The 24,725-nt window shown below is 38.1% G+C and overlaps 1 protein-coding gene across 1 annotated transcript in view; it reads left to right on the top strand.

Annotated features, from left to right (window-relative positions):
• ANO3 (anoctamin 3) overlaps positions 1 to 24,725 on the top strand; it is an 89,935-nt gene that overhangs the window by 15,661 nt on the left and 49,549 nt on the right. The window contains exons 2-5 of the mRNA XM_050975589.1: positions 924 to 1,136; positions 2,028 to 2,099; positions 9,404 to 9,540; positions 24,506 to 24,658. Coding sequence (XP_050831546.1) covers positions 924 to 1,136; positions 2,028 to 2,099; positions 9,404 to 9,540; positions 24,506 to 24,658 — 575 coding nt within the window. The remainder of the gene's footprint in view (positions 1 to 923; positions 1,137 to 2,027; positions 2,100 to 9,403; positions 9,541 to 24,505; positions 24,659 to 24,725) is intronic.

Here is a 24,725-nt window from a genome sequence, read left to right as displayed (position 1 = left end):
CTACGCTACTGGACTTTGATTTTGCTCAGTGTTGTATTAACTTTTACAAGGACTGTGTGTGTCATTGCTCTGTATTGAATCAGGAAGTGTATGAGTTTTTCTTCCATGTAAATTTAGGAAAACTACTTAATTTCTGGGTCTCTCAGAAGCAACTCTTAAAAGACAAATCATTGTCACAGCTCCTTTCTTCTAAATGACCCTGGAATGTTTGGGTTCTTTTTTGCCGCATTTGTTTGTTGTTCTATGTCACAGATATATTTTCTAAAAAATCCTTTTACTAGGATCTTTTCTCCTGAGAAGCTGGGAAGCTTCAGCTTCTCTGTGTTTTGCTACTTTGGAATGTGATTTGGAGAATTGTTTACCCAGCATGTGAATTGTTTTTACTTGAGGACCAATGACAGCCAGCTGTGTCAAGACTGTGAGCAGTCACAACATTTTATTATTCATTCCTTTCTAGCTTCTGATGTATGCTTTCTCTTTCTTTAGTATAGTTTTAGTATATAATTTTCTTTTAATAGAATACAATATCATATAATAAAATAAAAAATTAGCCTTCTGAAACATGGAGTCAAGATTCTTATCTCTTCCCTTGTCCTGGGGACCCTCAAACACCACCACAGTTCTACAGTGTTTTTTCACAAAGGTTGCCCAACAGGTCAAAGGGTTAAGAACATTAATTTATGGTGAAGGGGAAATTTTTGTAGCTTTGAAAGGAAAATGTAAATAATTTGCAGAATGGAATACTATTAGCATCTGTATTTTAGTTCATTACATTGTTTTTTTAATAACTTCAAACCTTTTAGCACAGCATTTTTGTTTAGTTGAGGAGTGGCTTATTAAGTGGATTCGTAATTAGTCATCTTTCTTTGTCATGGCCTACTATGCTAGAGCTTATTATGCTACTTTTCTTTTGGCTACTTCAGGTATGAATACAAGCAAGAGCGAGACAGTGAAAGAGCACCCGTTAAAACCTTCTAGAAGATCTATGCCATGCCTTGCCCAGAGCCAAACACATCCCCAAAGCCTGAGCAAGCATTCATCATTTCTGCAGCCAAACCATGTGCAGCCACAGCTCCAGCCCCAGCCTTTGAGTGCAGGGACGTCGGCAGCTGCAGTGGATGTTGTGTCAGAACAAGGTAGGAGGTTTTTCTCTTTCAGGAGTTTGCTCCAGCTCTGATAAACTCTCATTTATTTAGATATCCATGGTTTGTTGAAGAAATGTTTTTGCAGAAAACACCTACACATACTACATTAAAAGGTTCTTGAGTGAATCTTTATAATGAAGAGAGTTTTAAACTAATTTTTATTTTTCTCAATGATGACATTATTTCCTTCTCACTGGTAATAAGACAAGAAAGACTTGCTCATTTATGCTGGAGAAAAGTATGAAGATTTCTGTAGTCTGTTCTAGAGGAAAAAGAATAAATATTAGGCTTTAGGCAAAAAAAGTATATATGAACACGTAGGAGGAGATGCATTCATTCACGAGCAGTAGAATCAGGGAAGAGTGGTATGGAAAGAATGAAAAGGAGCAGAGAAAATCCCTCCAAATTTTAGCTCGTGTGGAATAAGGAACTACTTTTATTTTAGGATTTCTAATTTAACAGATACACATGCCTTATCAGGGAAACTAGATAGTCGGAATCCCAGTCACTGTGTGTCACCTGTTGCCAGCTCTTGCCATCCTCTGTTCCCAGATGTATGTGAAGCATTGTGGAATAAATTAACTCATCTGGCAGTAGATTTTGATAAGTCTTTCCTTAGTGTTGACAGACATTAGGCACTAATTATTGTTCTAGTGAATTATTTTATTGAGTTAAACTTCTCTTAGGAATAGACAGAAAGTTTTCATTAAAGTGATCTTGCTCTTTTTTTTCTTTATAGAACGTGCACTTCAAAATTCAGTCCAAAGTTTTTTTATTTGAGTTACTGACAGCTCTGAAAAGTGTATTTTACATTTAGTAAAGTTTTTTTTTGTACTTAGAAAATACAAGTGAATGCTGATACAGATATTGCATTTCTTTCAGCTAAAGTGATGGAGACTTTGGAAAGCAACTTGCTTAAGCTGTCTAATACAGAATACAGTGATCCATTTTTAGGTAAGTTGTTGTCTGAACTGAAATAATGGCAAATTACAGATTCTTTGATTACACTCGCAGTATTTAAGTGTGGAAAGGCCATACTTGCCCTGAACTTCAATTTTTTTTGAAAGAGGAGACTAAGGGTGACTAAAGAAATGTGTGCTGTCATAAATTTCCTGATACTGTCTCACCTTTTAGACTAAAAGTAGGGACTGAAGACAGAAGTGTCATATATTAAGTGTATCCTTTTCCCATAACAATTCTTCATAAAACAATAATTTTGAACAATGTACTTGAAATTCCTTTAAAGTTGTTATTATTCTCTTATTTTTCCTACATAGTCATGTCATTCACTATTATCATGGCTGCAGTTCCATTGTTGGGGGTTTTTTTAGATATTTTAGACGTTTACATACAAAAAGAGTTACAATTTGGGAAGCAAAAAAAAGTAATGGAGAAAATAGCCATTTTGTACTGCTTTGCTACCATTTTGACATTGTAATTAAGGCAGTGTAAGTAGGAAAAAAGTTATCCTTAGAATAATCTTATCCTTGTTACTGCATATTGAATCTGTAAATACACACGGGGTAGTAATTTACAAGTTCCAAGATGAGGTGGTTGCCATCCGTTTTACCCCTACACACACAAAGATATTTCTGCACCTTGCACAACTACTATGAAAGCTGGTTTTGCTCAGTTGATGAACATCAAACTAGAAACCATATCTTCATGCTGAATGAAAGATATCTTCTTTCAGAAAGCTTGGTCCACTCACCACTCACATAATTTAGCATTGACTTTTCTTCATGCCTAAAGTATATGATAGATAAGAGGGCTTCTCAAGGTTTCCTGAGTAGGTAACTACTAGAAATAGTGAAATTGATACTTCTCCAAAACCAGATATTCCAAAATCATGGCACAGACCACATTTGGCATGAAGATTATATAAGAAAATCAAGTCATGGTAAGGTTCCAGCTAAAGCTTCTGCCCTTTCCTAGTGTAATTGGTTGGCAAGCATGGATACTAGGAGATTTTCTGTTATAATTTCCTTCTTTTTTAAAAATTTTTTTTATTATCCTGCTCTATTTTATTATGTATGTGAATTGCTTACACATACTCATGCTGATATTGTTTTGTATTTATATATGTCAGCAGTAATTCTTTCTCATAATAAATGATGCTGGTTTTCATTCCCATTACTTAGTTTTAACCTGAAAAGATACATGGAGGGCTCAGCAACTCAGGAGAAGATAGATTGATTCTTTTCAGTTCAAAATTGTGTTAAATTTTGGTGTGGATGTTTCTTCTCTTCTGGCTACAGCTATGCTCGTGGAAGAAAAAGTATTTAAATAGTTGCTCTTTACTAACTTGATAAATGAATTTGCCCATGTTGAGTCAATCCCAAATTAGATAAGTGAAATCCGTGAAGTTATTCACAGTTATAGAAATTATAGAAATGTAACTGATTAGGTTAGTCAGTTACAAGCAGGAAAGAAAACAGTATTTAAAACAGTACTGCCCAAGTTCAGTAATAAGAATTGCCTTATTTTTATATCAGCATTATCTGTTAGATTCATGAAGAGAAATAAGGGACGGTTAAAAGGTGCATGTAACAAAATGGCCAGTATACCTTCAAAATACAGTTTGTTGGTCCTTAAGTGTTGTGTTTATGTCTGTAAGAATTTGTCTCCAAGTCTAAAATTTTCAATTTTATCCTGAGTCTGGATGTAGATGGGGAGGGGAAGTAAAAAATAAACCTGAAAAAGGAATATTGCAGCTTCAGCTTTGATTACCAGATAGGTTAAAACAGTGCTTTTGTAGGTACACTGGCAGTTTCATGGAGTTTGAAAAGAAGGCTGTTTAATGGGTATCGTCATCTTAGTGAATATTTTCAAACTGCTCTCCTGAGAACATGAAAGAAAGCGGAATTAAGTGAATGTGGTGAATTTTTAATTAGGCAGTGTTGTAGAAACGTAGGCCAAATGGCTTTCTTCTCTTCCTGAGTTGTTTGTAGACAAAATTATCTTGAGCAAAGGAGATTACCAGGCATCAAATAAAGGCCTTCAGTGGAAATCTTCTCTTTTATTTCAGTTGGCTATAGCTGAGGCTGTCAGACAAGCTTAGTTAATGATGTTAATGGATTCATGAAGTAAAAAGACAACGTATTACACCTTTGTTAATTACACATGGATAAATAGGATCAGGACATGATGGATTTGTGTTATTTTTCCTCTGCCAGTTTTAGGTGGTAAGTAGTGTTTTTAGTTTTAGGAAGTAGTACATTGAATCCAGGTGATATATATTGAGCTTCTGTGACATACAACGTGAACTTTGAGGTTTCAGGCATAATGGAATGCCCCTCTTTCTGACTCACTCACTCCCCTCCCACCTCTGTTCTTACTTCAACCCAGTAATCTCCACAGAAGGTGGAGATTACTGGGTTGAAGTAAGAACAAAAGTAACACTCAGTAGCAAGTAAAACATCACTAACTAATTTATTGATTTTTCAGTTCTGTTTTTTTTCCCCCTAACTTAGATTATTTATGAGGATTTGTGCATAATAACTCATCTTTTTTAGCAGAACGTGAAAGCCTTCCTAGATAATTAACAATTTTGTTGGGACAGATACCCTTTATTTTGAATGTATCCTGAATCATATTACTACAGAGTTTATATATAAAAACCAACATGTTTATATGCTATGCTGCAATACAGTGAAGCGACAAATGAAGAGCTGAACCAAAATTAACAATCCAACAAAGAATCATAATAGCTGCATGATGAAAGCTACTTTTCAATGCTAAATTATTGAAGTGTTTGTAAGTCAATTTTGTGATGTTATGATAAATTGAAATGGGCAAATATATATGTATAACCTTGTGCAGTACATACAATGTTTATATAAAAAGAGGGACTGAAAGATCACAGAAGATATGATTCAAGGAAACCAGGTTCAGTTTCTGCTTCAGCAGAAATGTGGTGTTTCCATTATGCCTTCTAGAATAATTTTATCCTAAGTTTGTGGTCAGTGCCTACCTAAATAAGGGCTGTCATGTCTGTTCTGGTTGTGTGGTGAGGTGGCTGAAAAGATGCATGAGAACAATTTGTCCTATACCCAGAGCTGTCCAGCTCCCATGTTGGAGCTGGTTCATGCCTGGAGAGCTGGCAGTATGAATGAAGAAGTTACGTAATCTGTTCAGTGCTTGTGGGAACATAATAAGGATTAGTCTTTGGACTTAATATGCAGTTCAAAATATTAATGGGCTATAGGCATTTAATCTGCCTCTAGCAGTTTTGTACACCATTTTAACTCCTCTAAAGAGCAATAATATATGACTGGCTCCCTTTTAAAAAAATTAGAAATATTCTGCGTAACAGTTACCACTGTCTGAAAGTTCATAAAAAATTCTACATTGAGAAAAGTCTTTGTCTGAAATGTGTAGGCACAGAGTTTGTGGTAATTGGGAGTGGGGTTGAACCTCATCCCTAATTGGCTCCAGCTGTGCAGGACAGGTGAATGCTATTGAAGCTAAGGAGCCATAGAGTGCTCAAGGGTGCTCAGCAATCACACAGGGAGCAGAGGGTACGCATGTGCAGGGCATCAACAGGAACACATAAAAGGTTGGGCTGAAGAGAAATATGCAGCAGATGCTTGAGGCTTCCTTTACTGTAGGTTGTGGCTCCAACGTTGTTCTGGTAGGTATGATGGCTGTTCATATCTAAATATACATACACAGGTAGGTGAAAAATTTTCTATGTTATCTATATAATACAGTGTTCCAGGTGCACAGCAAAATAAAATAAGACCTAAATCCATCACAGTGTCATTTATCTAGGTGCCTAATGATGTTCTTCTTCATGATTTTCCTAGGTAGGAATTAAATTAGGACGAAAGGGGATACTTTACTTGACCAATAATCTCTTTCTTTGTAAACCTTTGCAAAGCCTATCCTTAAATGTGTAAAGGCTCAAAGGATTGAGTAGAGTTGTCATATCAAAGTTTGTAAAACAGAAACTATGTAGGAATATTTATATTAATTTTTCTTTTCATAACTATGCCACATTTCAATTGAAAAACATTTGCTACCATACGCTACTGTGTAAATTGAAAATATATTGCTGGATTGCAGGATACAGAGAAATCAGAACAAGTGCTTTTTATCCCCTGTCATAAAATTGAAATTTTGGCCTTTCAGAAAACTATGATAATAAGATAGCCAAGCAGATAAGAAAGACGGCCAAGCAGTTAAGAAGACCCAAAAAGAATGATTCAAAATGTGGACTTAGCTATCTATTCCTAAACTAAATGCTTCTGCATTATTGTGTAAAGGATTTCTAGAAATGAAGTTATCTTCAATGTTTTATCATGTAAGTGACCTTATAGGGCAAATCTTACTGTCATGTGTTAAGTGTCACCAAGTTATATGTCAGGAAGCGTTGATTAGCTTTTGTGATTGTTGGGGGCTAGGTTTCTTTCCTTTTGCTCCTTTTTACTTATAGATTTTTTTTCCCGTAAGTTGCTAGGACACATTAACAACTGAGTACTTAGGAAAACCAAAGTGGCCAAGGCTCAGGGGAGGAGGGCACCTTGTTGCACTTGTCTTGTCCCAGAGTTTCTCTCTGAGGGGGAGAGAGCCCAGGAATTGGGCAGGTAAAGGACGGAGCTGGGGTGACTGCTGGGGAGAGAACTGGCTGCTCTGGAGCCCAGCCCAGAGCTGCTTCGGCTGCCCTGGCGTTAGCCTCTGCTTGTGAGGACAGCACCTGAACATAGTCTTTGAGATGGAAGTCTTTGTAAAAAGATGGATGTTTAAATCTTTCTGCTGTTAGTAGGTACTCTGGAAACTCGCACAGAGAGGTCTTGTAACAGGTCATGCACATTGTGTTTGTGTCGGTGAGACTGTTGTACCTGAGCAGCTATGTTGGGTCTGTGTGGTCAGTGTTAGGTGGCTGGTGGAACTGCAGGGCCAGCTTCTCTGAGAAGCTGCTGGAAGTTTTCCCTGTGTCTGGTGGAGCCAATGGCAGCAGCTCCAAGGTAAACCTGCTGCTTGGCAAGGCTGAACTTACCAGTGGCCGTGGAAGTGCCTCTGGAGTAACAGATTTGAGAAGGGAGAAAAAAATACACAAGGGTTCAGCTAGAACAGATTCTCTTGCAGCCTGTGGTGAAGACCCTGGTGAGGCAAGCTGTGCCCCTGGAGCCTGTGGAGGTCCATGGTGGAGCAGGGACCAGCAGCTTACAGCCTCAGGGGGCTTGTTCAAGTAATAAATAATATTTCCCTTTTTACTGTATTACTATCATTACACAGTGGCAGAGTGCTTTTATGTATAAAATAAATCATCAACTGCTGAAAGAATAGGAAGTATCTTTGAATTTTAGAAAATGGTTCTTTATAAATTTCTTTAATCTTAAGGGTTGTTTTGGGTTTTTGTTTTGCTTAAAACAAATTTTGACTACACTTCTGGCAAAATAGCAGATGTTTCTGGGTGAAAGATTTTTTTACAGAAGGGAGATGCTGCAATTTGAAATGTGTGTCCCTGAAAGCATAAAAATGTTTAGCAGGTGAAGTGTGTTGAGCACAGAGGGAAAACTTTTTCATAACTTTAAATTACTTAAATTTAAAAAGTTGCAAAAGTTTTTTTTTTTTTTAGGGCTAGGTGTACTCATAATATCTAATCCTCTAAAACTTCCCTCATAGAAATAGACTTAATATAAGTATAGCCTTTCTTTCAGCTTAAATGACCTAGTTTAAGTTTCATAGGCCTGTCTTTTCATTCTACTGGATCCTAAAGCTAAGAGCTCAAACCTAAACATAAGTCAAATCTGTAGAGTTGCTAAGTACTATTTCCTACTTTATATATCTACCTGAAGCCTTCTTTTAACTACATTCATTTTTGTTGAGCAGTAAGTAAGTTGTATATCAAGTTACATCATTGTTTAAAATAAATAAAACCCCTGAATTAGGTACATTGACAATTAAAATGAGCTGTTTTGTACATTAAGGAATCCCATCACAGATTTACCATGGTTAATATCAGTGTTAGAAATTATCAAGAGTACATTTTGTATAATCCTTAGCGTAGTAACTAAATTGAGGAAAAAATAGTGCTCAGTAAATGTTCTGTTTTTTAATATTTTAATATGCAAATTATTTACGGTGTGTGAGATAATTGTGGTTATTTGTTTATTTTTAAAATTTCTGTAGTACTTAGTTTAGAGTATTTAACAGAACAACTTAATGAAAAATACTTAAATGTTGCAGATGAACATTTATGAATTTAAAATCCATGAAATTCAAGATTGTGGTTACCACAGCAACCACAACTTTTTTCTTGGCTTCTATTTAGGGTTTCGAATAACCCTGAGCTAAATGCTGTTCCTAGTCCACCTGACTTTTCCCATGTTGATGTGAAAGCTGGGATGGGAAACTTGACTCAGGATTTGTGGGTAAATTTTTTGTCTGAATATGTTTCTTTTTCCGATTTGTCCAAGATAAAATTGTGTGGCAATGATTATTCCATCTTTTTAATCTTTCATATATTTTTTCAAGACTAGTCATTTTCCAGTATTGATTAAAACTTTACAGTCCAGCACTGCACACGCATTGCACTTCATTTTACTCCTGCTGGTTGTGTAGGGCAAGAATTGTCATGATTCTTTAATGGACAATATGGGTGATCTCTGAGGGAGGTCCTCAGTTTCCTGCAGCTCTCTTATGGTACTCACCTAAGTGTTCATTAAAACTTCAGCTGAGAAATTAAAACCTAATCCAGTGAGAAAGTGAATGTTTCCTCCATGAAGACCTCCTACCATCATCAGGTACACCTATTTAAAATGTCTTCTGAGGCACTTACTGCAATGTCTTACTGTGCAAATTTTCCAGTTGTATATCTGTATGTCTGTAGGGGAACTGGGCATTTCAGTTGCTTGTTTAGATTTAAAACATGAGATTTTACTCTGGTCTGCAGGCTGTGCTGCCTGTTTGGTGAAAGAATCCTGGGCCTCAACAACTGTGAGTCAAGCAGTTGAGTATTCATATTACTTTGTTTATTTTTTTAGAATTACTGTAAAGGAGGTTTTGAACTTGTTTATTTGAAGGCTAATAAGAAAACCATTTCCATTGACCTTCTACTAAAAATAGCAGTCACTTCTAATTTAAGATGAACATTGTAACATTTCAAGTATAAAGCTTCATCAGGAAAATAAGTGCGTTATTAAAAAGTGTATGCATAAAATGAATATTCAACTGTGCTGTAATAATGCTGGTTTTTTTCTATCCATTATAATCTAAAATGAGCCCATTGTATTCTTCTGGTTTTCCTTCAGATGTAGGCAAGGACAAAGATACATACACAGATGATTCAGAACATGGGAATTATGATGCTCGTACAGATCAGTCATTGCTTATTCAAAATAAGCTCACCAGGCAGAAAACAGAACCTCGAACTAAATCTTCTTTAAAGGTAATGAACACAAAATTCTATTAAATTGTATCAACTGTCAGAATGTGCTTAAATATTTTTGAAATGCAATTTTTAAAACAGGGTATGTTACAGCATAAGTAAACAGGCATCTCACGGTAGGAAATTTAGGTGGCTCCCAAACTGTTGGAAATGATAAAACTTCTAAAATAATTTTAGTTAATAGTTTTAAATAACTTTTAATTAATTGTTTTAATTAATCATAAGCAGTGTGTTAAGTCTTAAATCACTTTTAGGTAGCATTTAGCAAAATTATCATGAGCTGCTATTATGGGAAAAGAACTGCATTAAATTACTGAAATTAGTTTTGTTAAACTGAAATTACTTTTGCTAAACTGAACTTGATATGCTTCAATGAAGAAAGCCTGGGAGAAGAGAGATGTATTGTTGAAATTGGATACAAGGAGTGCAGGATTTTGGATCACAAGGTCATTTTGCAGAAACCAGAAGTGTGTGTGCTGGAGGAAAGAGATGTTAAAAATATGGACTAATTAGGACGTTCTAAGAGAACTAAATAAGCAATACAGCCTAGAATATTAGTTAATGAAAGAGAATGATGTAATTTAGAACTAATGAACACAAATTTCTTTATTTGCTAAAAATGTATAAATAGGTTAAAAAGTTGTGTATAAATTTTTATTTGGACACTATAATTTTGCCTTGCTTACTAACATTAAGAAGACAGTGTTAGAGGATTTTATTCATCCTGGTGATTTTGGAGGGTGTTAGTAACAATATTACAGTTTGAGTGACAGAATCAGTGAATGGAATTCTCTGTACTAAAATCAAGCAAAATTATATAAAATCAAGGATTCTTATGTGTTTTATTGACTCATCTAAGAGGTAGTAGCTTTTTTTCAATAAATTAATATTGCACAGAATTTAGGATATAGGATTCTGAACATGGAGTGGAATTCATGTCTGGGAAGCCTCAGAAATTCTCAGAGTGTAGAAGTATGTTCATGTAGCAGATGGTCAATCAAGAATGATCTAGATAGAGTATAAGGTCCTTCTTCTAAGCAGTATAAAATGATCCCTAGATACAATGAATGAAAGATAAAACTCACTTTTGTATAGGTGAGTGTGTTTTGCGGAGAAAATCAAAAACTCCACAACTTCGTAAAAGTTGTAAAGCCAGTATGTTTATTGCAGTGCTGGACGCATGTGGGATTACTCCTCTTAAAAGGCATGCGTACTTCTGGGATCTTCAGGTCCCCTCTTTAGCTTTCTCCCCAAATACATATGCATACAATTTCACAATAGGTTCATACATATTCAACTTACAGACTTCGGGTGACATTTAGTGCTAGTTCTTTTGTTATCAGAAAGAATTCTAGGCCAAGTTGACCTGTCTTCCCTCCTTATCTCTGTCTTTCACTGAAGCAATTTCTCTGAGCTCAGACTAAACAGCTAAGATTCCAAGGCTTAACTAAAAGATGTACATTTAACCTAAATCAAAATGGATTTCTACCCTGGAACCTGGAAAATTTCTACTCTGTCTCATGTGCAGCAGCATTGTCAGGAACCTCAACTAAAGAACTGGAAAAGCTATCTCATTTCACCAGATAAATCTGGCATGCTATCTTGCTTAGAAATTGCATAATTATACCATTCCTCACAATGTATTTTCTCCAGCAGTTAGTCCACTATAATGTCAAAGAATTATGATGGATTTTTTGTTCACAAAATGTATATTTTTTTTTAGTCATGCTTTCAACTAGGAGGCCCTTAATTCTCCTTTCCATTAAGCCTAACTGCTTGCATACATATGACAAGTGACTTAACCTCAAGAAGTTCTGAATAATTTTCTTCTTCACACTGTGGAAATAGTGAATTCTGCAGCACAGGGTTTTTTTTTACTGTAGGCATCAGTAATCCTGTATTACTCTAGTAATCTCTAGTAATACTTGAATTACTGTAAGCTTCTCTGCTGCACTCACAGCACCTGTTCTATTTTCTTCAGGAGACCATTCCAGAGTTGTTTCAGGGATGGTACCTGTGGCACTTTGTGATTTTGGCATTGAATGCATCCTTCACGAGCCTGCAACAGCTCTAATGCTTGTCACACTCATCCTTATTACTGCAGTATGCTGGAACACAGGTAGATGTGTCCTCTAAGGCTTCATTTCATAGGAAGCTTTTAGAAAAATCTTTTATAGTAGTAGCTTTGTAATAATTTTTAAATAGACTTGCAGGAAATTGTATTTACAGACTGGAAATCTGTGACATGAAAATGAAACTTCAGGGATGACATATACTTATATATGTCATATATATAACCTTTACTGGCTACATTTTAATCTAAACTGTTGCAGTGAGAACTTGTATTCAAAGATTTGATTGTTTCTGCAAGACTAGCTGAACAAAGACAGATAATAATGGATGTTCTTGTTTGATTTTGTTGATTAAGTAGACAAAGCCTTTTATGTTAATTGTGGCTGAAAAGGCAGAAAAGCAATGTGGAGTCTGTAGAATTTAGATCATGTTACTGAGCACTAAATAGTTTTAATAACAGGTAGTGCTGCTGCCCAAACAATCTAGTAGCAGATGTTGTACTGTCTGTCTAGTAACAGACTGCACTAAAGCAAAATACTTCATTTTTATTTCCATGTGAAATATAAAATAACCACTGGTTGTATTTTTTCCAAGCCCTGCATTCGGGATGGTTATGAAGTTCCTAGTCAGCCTGCAAGCTAACTTAGTTTCAAAGTTTAAGAAGGAGTTTTATATTTGTATTAAGTTTAAACAAAAATACACTTTTTATGTCACAGTCTTTGTATGTTCCAACCTACTGAACAAATTGGTTCAGAGTTTAAAAACACTCTTCTCATGGTGCCTCTGGCTTTTAACTTTGACAGTTCCTTTTATCACAGCAACTACACTGGAAACTTCCATCTGCATTTAGAAGGACTGTTTTTGCAAATGAGGTGTCTTGGTTTAACCCCAGCTGGGTTAAACCCAAAATTCAAAACACAGCCCCATATCAGTTATTGTGAAGAAAATTAACTCTATCCCAGCCAAAGCCAGCACCTGAAGCAACCAAGCAGGATTCTCCTTCCCTTTATCTTTGCCTGCTTCCACAGGAAAAATGCAAGGGGAATTTAGATTAGTCTTAGAAAGTAATTTAGTCTTAGAAAGGTTTTGCCTTTGGATTATGATAGAAGTCTTTGTGGCAATTAGTTTAAAAAGCCTTAGGGAAATTTCTTCCCTAGGTTCATATAAAACTAGCAAAAGAGGGCTTATTCTTTCTGAGACTGCTGGAAAACACAGAATACTGCAGTACAGCTTTACAGCTGGTAAGTATCTCACATATTTGAAGTGTAAACTGATCTGTCACCATAAAAAGTCTCCTCAGTCTGACCAGATAATGAGAATGAGAAACATTGCATTGACCAGGAGTATAAGGATAAAAGCATATTCTTCTTCTCTTCTTTTTGATGTTTCTAAATTTTGCTTGTTTTGGAAGGGTTGTTGTATTCTTGAGAGATTATGGGGAAAATTGCAAAAAAATGTATTTGCAATTACTTCTTGGTGCCACTATCTTTCTCTGCCTTAAGATGCTTGGATACTTCAGCAGTAGTGAACATGTCTTACTGACATGATGAAAGCCAATATGCTTTTTTTTTTTCTTTTCAGAAATTGCTTAGTTTTTCAGCTTACATGCATGATACCTCCATAAATCTGATTCTTCTTGTTACGTTTTAAAGCTTTGAAAAATCAGAAGTTTCTTATAGAAACCACATGCCCGTGTATTCATCTACTGTTCTTGTTTGCATGATTATGATTTATAACTGATAGTTTCCTCTAGTGTAGGTTGGTATATTTCAGAATCCACAGATTTCATACTGAAAAATTGTGAGTCGCTCAGACCCATGGAAAAGCTGTCATCATTATCCATCTCTGCCAGCTTCTCATCATCAGCTGCTCTTGAAATTGCACAGAAAGTACCACTTCATGTATGTCGTTCTGCCAAGGGGTCTCACAAGGAAAAATGAGGCCAACAAGTGTCTGTTGAGCAAAAATGAGTAGTATCTGCTTTGCAAGGGAAATGTAGAAAATGAGAAGGTCCCTGAGTGGAAGGCTGATACTTGAAATGCTCTAGTTTCCTTAGGAAAAGGAAGCAAGCTTAAACAGACTTTATCTTGAGTGGAAGGCAACGTTTTCCCAGAGAAGTGGCAAAATCAGTAGCAGCCAATTCTTTACCTATTGCTATTGCATGCATTGTAGCAAGATAGGAATATTTGAGAAATTGCTCTTCCATTTCCTTTCATTCACTACATCACTGTTACTCTCTTTGATCCTGTAAATTTTTTATCTAGGTATTGCATTTTGCTGTCTGGGAAGGTAAAGAAATAATTTTTTAAAAAAGGTTTGCATTATTATCACTGTGGATACAGGAACTATGAAGAAATGCTATCTATACAATAGCCTAATTTACTGCCTTTTTCTGGTAGTCCAGAAATGTCTAATAACACAGAAGTGAATAAAGCCTAAAAGCAATGATAACATATCAAATCATTATCCCAGAATGGCAGGATGTGGTAAAGTGCAACAAAAGTTGATTTCATGCTTGTGCTTATAGTGCTTGGCTCTCATGTCCTGTGAGGTTTTATTTAGAAAAAAAAAAAAAAAACCAAAAAAAAAAGCCAAAAACTCAGAAAATATTTCAGGAAATTCAGGCTAAGCAGCAAGTAATTTCAATGTAAAGATGAAAATATTTGAAAAGAAACATGTAAAGAAAAATCTTCAGTGGTTGTGTTAGTGTGCTTCTTAAGACATCCCTATTAGACCTCAAGAGCAAATTAGAAGAGATTAAATATTAAAAAGCCTCCTCCTGTCTCCAAACATCCTCCATTGCTGCTCCCTCATATGGTAATATTGAACAGACTTTCTTTAAAAATTTTGCATATCACCTAACCCACTCCTTTCCTGAAGTCAGATATGTTTTTCATAATATATACAAATGCATTTTTCATGCTTACTCTAGAAGTCTGAGTAGACTATAAATGGAAAAAAAAAACCTCTGTGAAGAAGCTAAAGTAATTGCTAAATTAGTAAATCCTAAAAGGTTGAACTGCAGTTTAATTAGGAAGGTCAGATATTTCTGGAAGTCTTTGTCTCCACAGAAAAAAGCTTTGTTCTTCCCAGCAGTGTAGTCTCTCAGAAGTGCGATAGCGTGAGTAATTATGGCAGCCTGTCGTGTTGTCTTTGATGACCAGGGTAGTTTGGAGATACTTTTGCATATGCAAATATGTCCCAAATTTTCTTTCCTATGTTATTTGCACAAGAAGAATGCTAAACCAATATACATTTAAAATCATCAATCTGTTTTTGAAATTAAGCAATTGAAAGGATGATTCTAGTAAATCTGTTTATGGTTTATCCATTCCTACAAACACAAAATAATGAAGTCTAACTTAGACGTGTTCTTTGAAAATTTCATATAAAGCACACCTTAGCTAATTCTTAATCAGAGTATGTTTTTAGAATGTAAAAAATGGGTCTAGTACTATTTAAAACCACTTCACAGCTAATTCCAAGCAACTTAAGAAGTCTATAAACTTACTGAAGTCCCAGCTTTGATTTTTCAACATCCTGAAACAAAGCAAGCATTATTTAAGTATCCTACTTTTGTTCATGTGAATAAATCCACATATAGTTAGCATCAGAGATGTATTTATTTCCAGGAAATACTTAAGGTGTAAGATGAACCATAAGCTGTGGATGTGGACACTCACCACTTAAATGGTTGGCATCCTTTGGTGTGAGTATTACTGAAGATGTTAATGCCAAGTTCATGGTAACAGTGTTTGGGAGAATCAGTAATCTAAACAAATGAAGTGGATTTCATCAATCAACCAGTAATTTTTCAACCTATTAGCATTGTATGAAGATGATCAATCAATCAAGATCATCAATAAATTATATTGGAAGAAAGTTTTCTTTTATTAGAAAGAACCATTCTTCTCAGAGATAGAACAGAAAAGCTGTTCATGTAGATTTTTCAGTTTCAGGTAGTTGCCATGCTGAAGAAGTTAACAGATCAGACTTGACCTCTGTCAGAATTCCAGCCCTAGTTCTTCAAATTGTTTCCATGGCTACTTTTGTTACATCATGATTTAATAGCCCTGAATTAATCCATTATTAACTCTGAAAGTTGTCTTAAAAGCATGAAGAGGTACATAAAACTGGTTTTCCTTGACACACCTCTGGCAACCAGTGTGTTTTTTGCATTTTAAGTGTCTTTCTACTCTTCTTACTCTGTTCCTAGCTGATTTTTCTTATGAGCGTAGAGAGTAGTAGTGCAAATGCATGTATACATATCTGTATGTTTGATATATATATACACACACATAAATATATGTATATATATGACAATCCATACTGGCATTTTTGGGCTCTAAGATACCATATGAACGTATAAAGCATCACTTTTTTGTGATTTTTGCAAAAAACCCAATTTGTCCTGAATTGAGAACAAGCAATAGCGAGCAGTTCTCCCAGAAATGAGCTGTGGACATCCTTATCAGAGGTCTTCAGGATTTTTTAAGATTATATGGGTTTGAGAGCTGCTGGACAATGTTATAGAAAGTTACTGAATACATAGAAATCTGAGCTGACACTGGCTGAACCCTGAGCAGGTGGTAGAGTGAAGTAATTAATTACATGTCTTAGGTACATGCTCTCTCCTAGGCAGACCTTTAGTGTATAAACAAATTAGAGCCTTTCATAGTGGTTTGAATGTACTTGTATTTAGCTGTTGCACAGTTTAAGCTGCAAATATTTTAACAAGTGAATGGAATTTTCTTAAAATCCATGAAAATGTAAACACCTGTAGATATTTTTGTCAGGCTTTAAGCCTTGCTGTTAGGCTAGTTTTGGGGAGCGTTGTCAGTGGTGAACTGAAGGTGAAATGAATGGTTACAACATATATGTTTTACCTATGTGTGGTTCTCATTAACCTCTAAATTCACCTAGGTAGAGTATATTATTTACTATCTTGAACTTTTTACCTGTATATGGTGGAAAACGAAGAAAATATACTACTAAATTAGGATACAGTGACTATATGAATCTAAAATTTGCTCCTGTTTTGAGAATGGTTTCAATTCACTCTTTAGAAATATTTGTTTCTGTGTATGAGGTGAAAAAATAATAAAAGTTTAATTTACAGATCAGAACAGTAGTGACACTTAAATGAAGTTGAAATAGTTACAATTACTGTGATTTTTGCTACTTTAATTAACTGGGGAGAAAATGATCCAGTAAACCAGATGTTCCCACTTTGTAAAAAGGGCATTTCTAGTTAATTGGAATCTGAAAAATAGTTTATTGAAATATCCCTCCATGTTGGCTAAATCCAAGTAAGTTCTTTTTATATATTTGAATGAAAATAGAAGCTTTTTATTTTATAGCTTTGTTAAATACTTGCATTGTACTTCCACCTTTTTTTTTTTTGATTGAGCCAAAACTCTTTTTTCTAGGCTAAATTGATCAATGTGTTTTGCCTTGTGTAAACTTCAGCTGAATGATAGTGGCAGTATTTTAAATTATTCACTTTCAGACTTCAAAGCAGTGTGTCATGTGATTTGTTATACTAAACACAAACTATAAAGCAACCAAAACTGTTGATACATAATAAAACCAAGAAACTGCAGCAGATCTGTGGTATCAAAGCCTCAGGTAATAGTTTACTCTGATGCAAGCAGGTGTGTTATGATTCTGCATAATGGACAAGCTTGAGTGAAGTGCTGCCTCACAGTTGAAGTTCTTCTATTTAAAGATTTTGTAAGAACAAAGTTAAGTTAAATTGTTGAGTTTACTATCTGAACTATATAGCAATACTCTAAGAGGAGTTTTTCAAAACAAGTGAGTTTTCATATGTGTGTAAATGTAAGAAAGCTTAACAGATGGATACTGTCTCAGAAAATCTGGAGGAGTAAGGTGATGGAGAGGATGAGAGAATTTTGATTAGTCCTTTTATACTTATTTTTCAGGTGAAACTGGAAATCTTAAACCGAATAGAGGAGAGTAAGGTTTTTGTACAAAATATTCTGATGCTTTTCTCCTTTTCTATCCTTTTCTCTCTTGAAAAAGGTCAAAGAATGAATTAATGTATTGGTCTAAACCAGCAGATAAATATTAAATCATCTGTGCTTGAATGCCCACTGTACGAACAGCTGATTCCTTGTGCTAGGTATAGATAATATACCGTGACTTAAATGTTTAATTCAAATTACTGCTCCCTGTTGCCCTTTAGTGTTATGGAACTCCTTCAGATAACTGAAAAAGCCCAGCTAAATCATCCATACAAATCAACCATATAAATTCTTTTACTGGTACTTAATTACTTAAGTAATTATTATATTACTGCTAATATAGGTAGTCAGCATTGCTTGTGAATAGCACAAAAGTGAAGCTAATTGGTGCCAGTAGCATTAAAGTGAATCAGTCATGAAATCAGTATAATATAGGCCAGGTTCACCTCATGAATGTGGTAAGTGGCTTCACTATTGCACTCCTAAACCTGTGGGGATTATTGTCTGAAAGTGAGCTGGGATAAACTGGGATAGAAGATTTCTTTCTACTGGCTTCACTGCTCATGTCTTTAACATCGACCCCAAATAATTCTGTTTCATGTTAATAAATACGAGGTCATATTTGGATACTGTCATTAATCTGAGAAACAAAGCATGTTTTTCTAAGACTGAAGAAAATCAGATGTTTCAGAAATGGGGAAATAAAGACTGTGGTCTTGTCCACAAGGGTCACAGGATGAGGGAAGAGACGAGAAAGTTGACTCCATGTATAAGAAGGCTTGATTTATTATTATATGATAGATAATATATTAAAACTATACTAAAAGAATAGAGGAAAGGATTTCACTACAAGGCTAAGCTAAGAATAGAAAAGGAATGAATAACAAAGTCTTCTCTCAGACCGAGACTTGCCGGACAGGTGAACTGTGATTGGCTCTTAATTGGAAACAGCCTGATGAGGCCAATCACAGATTCCCCCTGTTGCATTCCACAGCAGCAGATAAGAATTGTTTACAGTTTGTTCCTGAGGCCTCTCAGTTTCTCAGGAGGGGAAAAATTCCTAAGGAAAGGATTTTTCAAAAAACATGTCGGTGACATCTCACCCTTTTTATTTTAAATAAATTAAAAAGAAAAGTGTTTGCAATTTCATCTGCTGGGCCAAGCAGAGGAAAGAACAAGCACCTGAGAGGCTTAGTGTTGCCAATCAAAACATCAGTCAAATGCTGGTGTGGAACCATCAGGGAAATTCTTCACCTGCAAAACACCAAATTCCATCACATCACCAAAACAATCTTAAGATAGAAAAAAATACAAAAACAGTACAAAGAAAGTTCATTGCTTCAAGTCCAAACAGCTGAGTTTCAGGAAAAAGTCCAAACTGAAGATGTTCCTGTTTGAAATTGCTGAAAGTCCCTTTTTGTCCTGAAACAGGCTTGCAAAAATTTTTGAGCTGCTAGCTCTTTCAACTCTTTTTATTTAATTTTTTTTTTTTTAAATTTTTATTTTTGAAAGAGCAGCAGCAGAGAGGGCCACTGAGACCCCTGCGGGGGGCCCTGCACCCCATGGAAGGAACAGGGACCCCAGACCTGGCTCACAGAACGGCGGCCCCGGTCCTGACGGGGGAAACAAAGCCCCCAAACCCAACAGGAGCTGGCCGGCCGGAGGCCCTGGCCCAGGGAACTGAACCAAACGGCCCAGACCTGGCCCGGTGGAGCAGGCTCTGTGTTCTTTCAACCTGGCACACAGCTGCCGATGCTAGGGCAGCACGAGTGACCGACCGCTTCATCCCTGCTGAACTGGTGCAGACCAGCAGCTGGGGAAGAAAAGCTTTCCCAGGGATCAACACCCCAGATCTGGGGGTGCTTTGTCCCCACAGCAGATGAGCGATGCTCACTTTCCACTGTTTCTCCTGCCTCTGCAACGCAAATGCAAAAGATGATCCCTCTTTCTGCCCCTCGGTACCACCCCCTGCGGGCTGGGGACCAGAGGCAGAAGGCTCAGGAGCCACCTCCCGAGAGCCGCTGGGGCGCGCAGGGGGAGTCAGGCATTCCAACCCCCAGCGGGAACCCCCGAACCAAACCCGGGTCGACCCGCGAAAAACACTGAGTTTGAAGGCAAGCAGACAGGCTGACCCCGCAATCACACCCCCCCAACAGAGGGGCAGGCTGGAATCCCCTTCCCCTGTCCCAGCTCCCCCTGCAGGGGCAGCCCCGGGACAGCCCGAAAAGCTCGGGGGGGAATCCAGCTGAGCGCAGGCGTGGCGGTGGCCGCCGCGGGCGTCTCCGATGATGGTTCCGCTTGGTGACTCTAAACCTCAGCCCCCTCCACCGGCGCGGCAGCCAAAGGCAAGTCCGCTGCGGGGGTCAGTGGAGGCTGCAAAGCCGGAGGGAGCGCATTCGCCACCGGACTGGGGACAACAGCTGCGTCTTCTCCGGGTACCGGAAGCTGCAGCGCAGGTGCAGACAGCAAAGCTAGCGGAGCGGACAGGGAAGGTGGCGAGACAGCCGCGGGGGGCGGCAGGGGCGTGGGCTCTTGGTGATCACTGTTGAGTGCGTCGCCTAGCAACTCGGGCGAAGCCACGGGAGCGTCGACAAACCCTGCTGGAGGCAATGGATCCGCTCCGGGCTGAGGCAGGGCTGCAGGAGGGGCCGCGGGGACTGGCACCTCCTGCGGGGCGGGCTGAGGCGGGGCCTGTGGCTCCGGCTCGGGTGTCGGAGGCAACTCACCTCCCCCCTGAGAGCAGCGAGGGGGGCGGAAGCGGTTCCGTCGGAGCATGCTCCAAAGGCGCAGAAAAAAACTTTTCTTCTGCCACGGGCAAAGCTTTGCCCCCCCCACCCCGATTTGGGGGGGGGGGTTGGGGACTTCCAGCCAGCGGATTCACACAGGCTCACCTTTTTCCAGCTCCAGCGAGAAGGGAGACATCCCCTGCACATTCGCAATCCACTGATATGCAGATGCTTTCCGTTTCAAAACTGGGAAGAGAGTTCTGAATGACGGATAAATCCGAGGAAATCCAAGTCCCCGGTAAAAAAGATCTCGGATAATTAATTCCATGCATTCCCAAACATATGAATCAAAGGCATACAGCATATCAGAGAAAAAACCATGGTGTTTTGCCCACCGGAAAAACTGCTAGAAATGTGTCTTCAGCATAGGAATTCTGTCCTCATGACCCCATTTTTGCCAGAGGCCAATAAGTTTCTCCTCTGAGGGAGAAAATGGAACCTCTCCCTCCGTAGGCACCCTTGTCCACATCCGAATCTGCCTTACACGAAGGGCAGCATTTTCAGGAAGGGAACTGTAAACAGTATCTTGTGACAGTGTCCCCTGGGCTTCAGCAGGCTGCTCTGTGCCGCGAAGACTTCCGGACGTCTTGTCTCGGAGACTTTTCAAAGGTTCTCTCTGTGGCCAGCCTTGGCTGTGAACTCTGTCCAATTTCAGGATCTTCAGTTCTTCAGCTCCTGGCTAGAAGCCACTTCTGTGGTCACTTGTGTAGGTGACCATCAATGCCAAACACTCGGGTTTACCCAAATGTAGCAATGCTCCTCTGGGCTTAGCAAATAAAGAATTCTTCTTCACTCAGGGTCCAATTGTGGTGATTTCTTCACTCGAGGCACCATCTGTCAATTCTGTCCTCGGTGTTCACCTTCTGTGGTGATGTCCCTTTTTTCACTCGGGGTTCACCATTTCTGGTCTTGTCCACAAGGGTCACAGGATGAGGGAAGAGACGAGAAAGTTGACTCCATGTATAAGAAGGCTTGATTTATTATTATATGATAGATAATATATTAAAACTATACTAAAAGAATAGAGGAAAGGATTTCACTAGAAGGCTAAGCTAAGAATAGCAAAGGAATGAATAACAAAGGTCTTCTCCCAGACCGAGACTTGCCGGACAGGTGAACTGTGATTGGCTCTTAATTGGAAACAGCCTCATGAGGTAATCAGAGATTTCCCCTGTTGCATTCCAGAGCAGCAGATAAGAATTGTTTACATTTTGTTCCTGAGTCCTCTCAGTTTCTCAGGAGGGGAGAAATCCTAAGGAAAGGATTTTTCATAAAACATGTCGGTGACAAAAGACTAGAAATAATAATCCAAAGAAAGGCAGTAGAAGTGTATTACAAAAGGTGGGGGTAATTTGCAGCATGCCTTTGCAGAAATTGCATGAGCAGAAAATGTTTTAGAGAAGTTTCAGATCTCCCCTTTGGGGGAGTTTTGGCCAGGCTTTTTGTATCTTACTGTGCCTGCTTCATGAACCATAAAAGCAGCCCTGGTCTGGTTTTGTAATTGTGCAGGAATCCTTCATTGTTCAAGAGCAGATTCGTTGTTCATGTCTTGATCCTGAAAGTTTGTGTTTTGAAAACTTGTATATTCAAACATGCACTTTTGAACCTTCAGCCTGCTACCTCACCCTCAAACCTCTGGGTCTTACAGATTTAGATCATTAAATCTATAACATTACAAAAAATAACAAAAATAATTATGGTTTTACTACCATTCAGAATTCTTACAAAGGGTGACAGGCCCTATATTCAGTGCAGTATCAGTCTCGGTTGGCCCTCTTTACTACCTTAATTTGGACTTAAGATATTATTTATCTGAATATGAAAAAAGATATTGAGGTGCTGGAGTGTGTTCTAAGAGGGATCCAGGGCGTTGCTCTTACATGGCGTGGCTGAGGCAGCTGGAGGCATTAGTCTGGAGAAAAGGAAGCTCAGGCAGGGTGTTACTGCTCTCTACAAGTACCGGAAAGGAGGTTTAGTCACGTGGGGCTTAGCCTCTTCCAATAACAAGTGATGGGATAAGATAAAACATTCTCAGGTTAAATCAGGATGTATTTAGATCTGCTGTTTGGGCAAATTTCTTCACTGGAAGGGTGGTCAAGCATTGGAACAGGCTGCACAAGGAAGTGGAATCACCATCCCTGGACGTATTTAAAAGGTGTGTAATGCTACCCTTGGGGACATGCTGTAGTGCTGGGTTAATGGTTGGACTCAATGATCTCGGAGGTCTACAATTCTAAATTGAAGCTTAATGTACTTAATGCTCCCAGGTGTAAGATGATGCACTCCTTTGTAAGGGTAGATGGTCTGAGGCAGACTGTTGTTTTTTATTTTGGGAGTTAAAAAAGCAAAGACAGACAAAGAATCTTGTTAGAATGCTTTAGGTTTTGCAGACTGAGGAGTTCTCAGAAGCACTAAATGTGTAGAAAGCTGGCAGCGAGAGATGTGGGTGTAAGAAAAACATTTTACATAGAAACAAATGAGCTGGTATCCAGTATTTATAATGCTGATATCATGCACTGATACATGGTTCTAGTTTTGAACATGTTGGGTCCCTGTTCCTGTTGGGTATAACTGAGTATTGTAAATTTCATATCTAAATAATCCAAATAGGATTAATTTCTAAGACCAGCTTCATCCCATTGTTCAGAAGATGCGGCATTCATAAATATTTGGACTCATTTATGATGTGCGTAATGTATTCATCTTGAAACTAACATTCTTCTGGATGGTTCATGTTTAAATGAGGGCTGCATTCTCCAGAAGATGATGATAGTTTCTCAGATTACCTTTTCAGATTTTAAAGTTTTCCGGACCTGGGGGTGCTGATCAGCAGCTGACTGAATATGTGTGCCCAGTTGGCCAGGAAGGCCAGTGGCACCTGGCCTGTATCAGGAATAGAGCAAGGCTGTGATTGTCCCTTTGTGCTCTGCACGGGTGAGGGCACACATTGAGCGTTCCATCCAGTTCTGGGCCCCTCATTGCAAGAGAGACATTGAGGTGCTGGAGTGTGTCCAGAGAAGGGCAGTGGAGCTGCTGAGGGGTCTAGAGAGATTAAGTCTTACGAGGAGTGGGTGAGGGTGCTGGAGTTCTTCAGTCTAAAGAGGAGCTTTGGAGGAGTCCTCCTCTCTAAAGCTGCCTGAAATGAGATTGTAGCAAGATGGGGATCAGCCTCTTTTACCAGTCTACAGGACAGGAGGAAATGGCCTCAAATTGTGCCAGGAGACACTCAGATTGGACATCAGGACCAATTTTTTCACTGCAAGGATGGTTAAGCATTGGAAGAAGCTGCCCTGGGAGGTGGCAGAGGCACCATCTGTGGAAGTGTTCAAGACATGACTGGGTGAGGCACTTAGTTCTATGATTTAGTTGTCACAAGGTAGTGTTTGGTTGGACTCAATAATCTTGGAGATCCATCCTAATCTAATGATTCTATCATTCTGTAGTCCGTCACCAGTTGGTTTGTTCTCTGTCCTGAAGCATGCAAAGCACAGAATGCAAAAATAGCTCCTCAGCAGCAGCAGCATGTAAAGCAGGGTTTTCCATATCAAGGTCACATAAGTCCTGTCCTGGTGTTCACAAGCATGGTGGGAAGGAACTAGTCAAGATTGAAACATTGCTAACATGGCATTAAAATAGTGCTTCAGCTAGACGATCCATGCAAATATTCCGATCAATAGGATTCTTTTTTAATTTTTTAGTTTTATTTCTGTCTTGGAGAAAGTACAGGTATGTTTGTTTTATAAAATTTGCACAGGTACAAAGCTGAGAAAATTGCCTTAATTGACGTCTTTATTTTTTCTTTTTAATTCCCAATTAAAAGTAGTGCTAAACAAAAGTTCATATCAGTACACACCACTCAAGAATTTTAAGGTTTTTGCACAGCTGAAATAACCTAAATATGGGCTCTGCAAAGCTATTTTGTTTTGTTCTAATTATTTTGAAATCCTGAGCAACTGATGTATATAACTTTTTTATTCTTCAGTAATTGTTGCATATTCATCATCCTTTAGATATGTGGTTGTTTCCATGGTTTAGGAAATGCTATGTTATATACAATTCACAATGGGGCTCATCATCTTTATAGATGCCATATTTAGAGTATTTTTATTTTATGTTTGCTAGAGTGATGCCATGGCATCATCAGGACTCTTCTTCAAAGATGGCAAAAAGCGCATTGACTACATCTTGGTCTACAAGAAATCAAGTCCACAGGTAGAAAAAAGAAGCACGTTTGAGAAGAATTTGAGAGCAGAAGGGCTAATGTTAGAACGGGAGGTGAGTCCTGTAGCTTATGTGGCATAAAAAAACCCCTTTAAAATACTATCCTACTTAAGTGATAAAA

This window comes from Serinus canaria, chromosome 5, assembly GCF_022539315.1.
Source record: "Serinus canaria isolate serCan28SL12 chromosome 5, serCan2020, whole genome shotgun sequence".
Classification (NCBI taxonomy): Eukaryota; Metazoa; Chordata; class Aves; order Passeriformes; family Fringillidae; genus Serinus; species Serinus canaria.
This window is presented reverse-complemented; position numbering and strand designations above follow the sequence as displayed.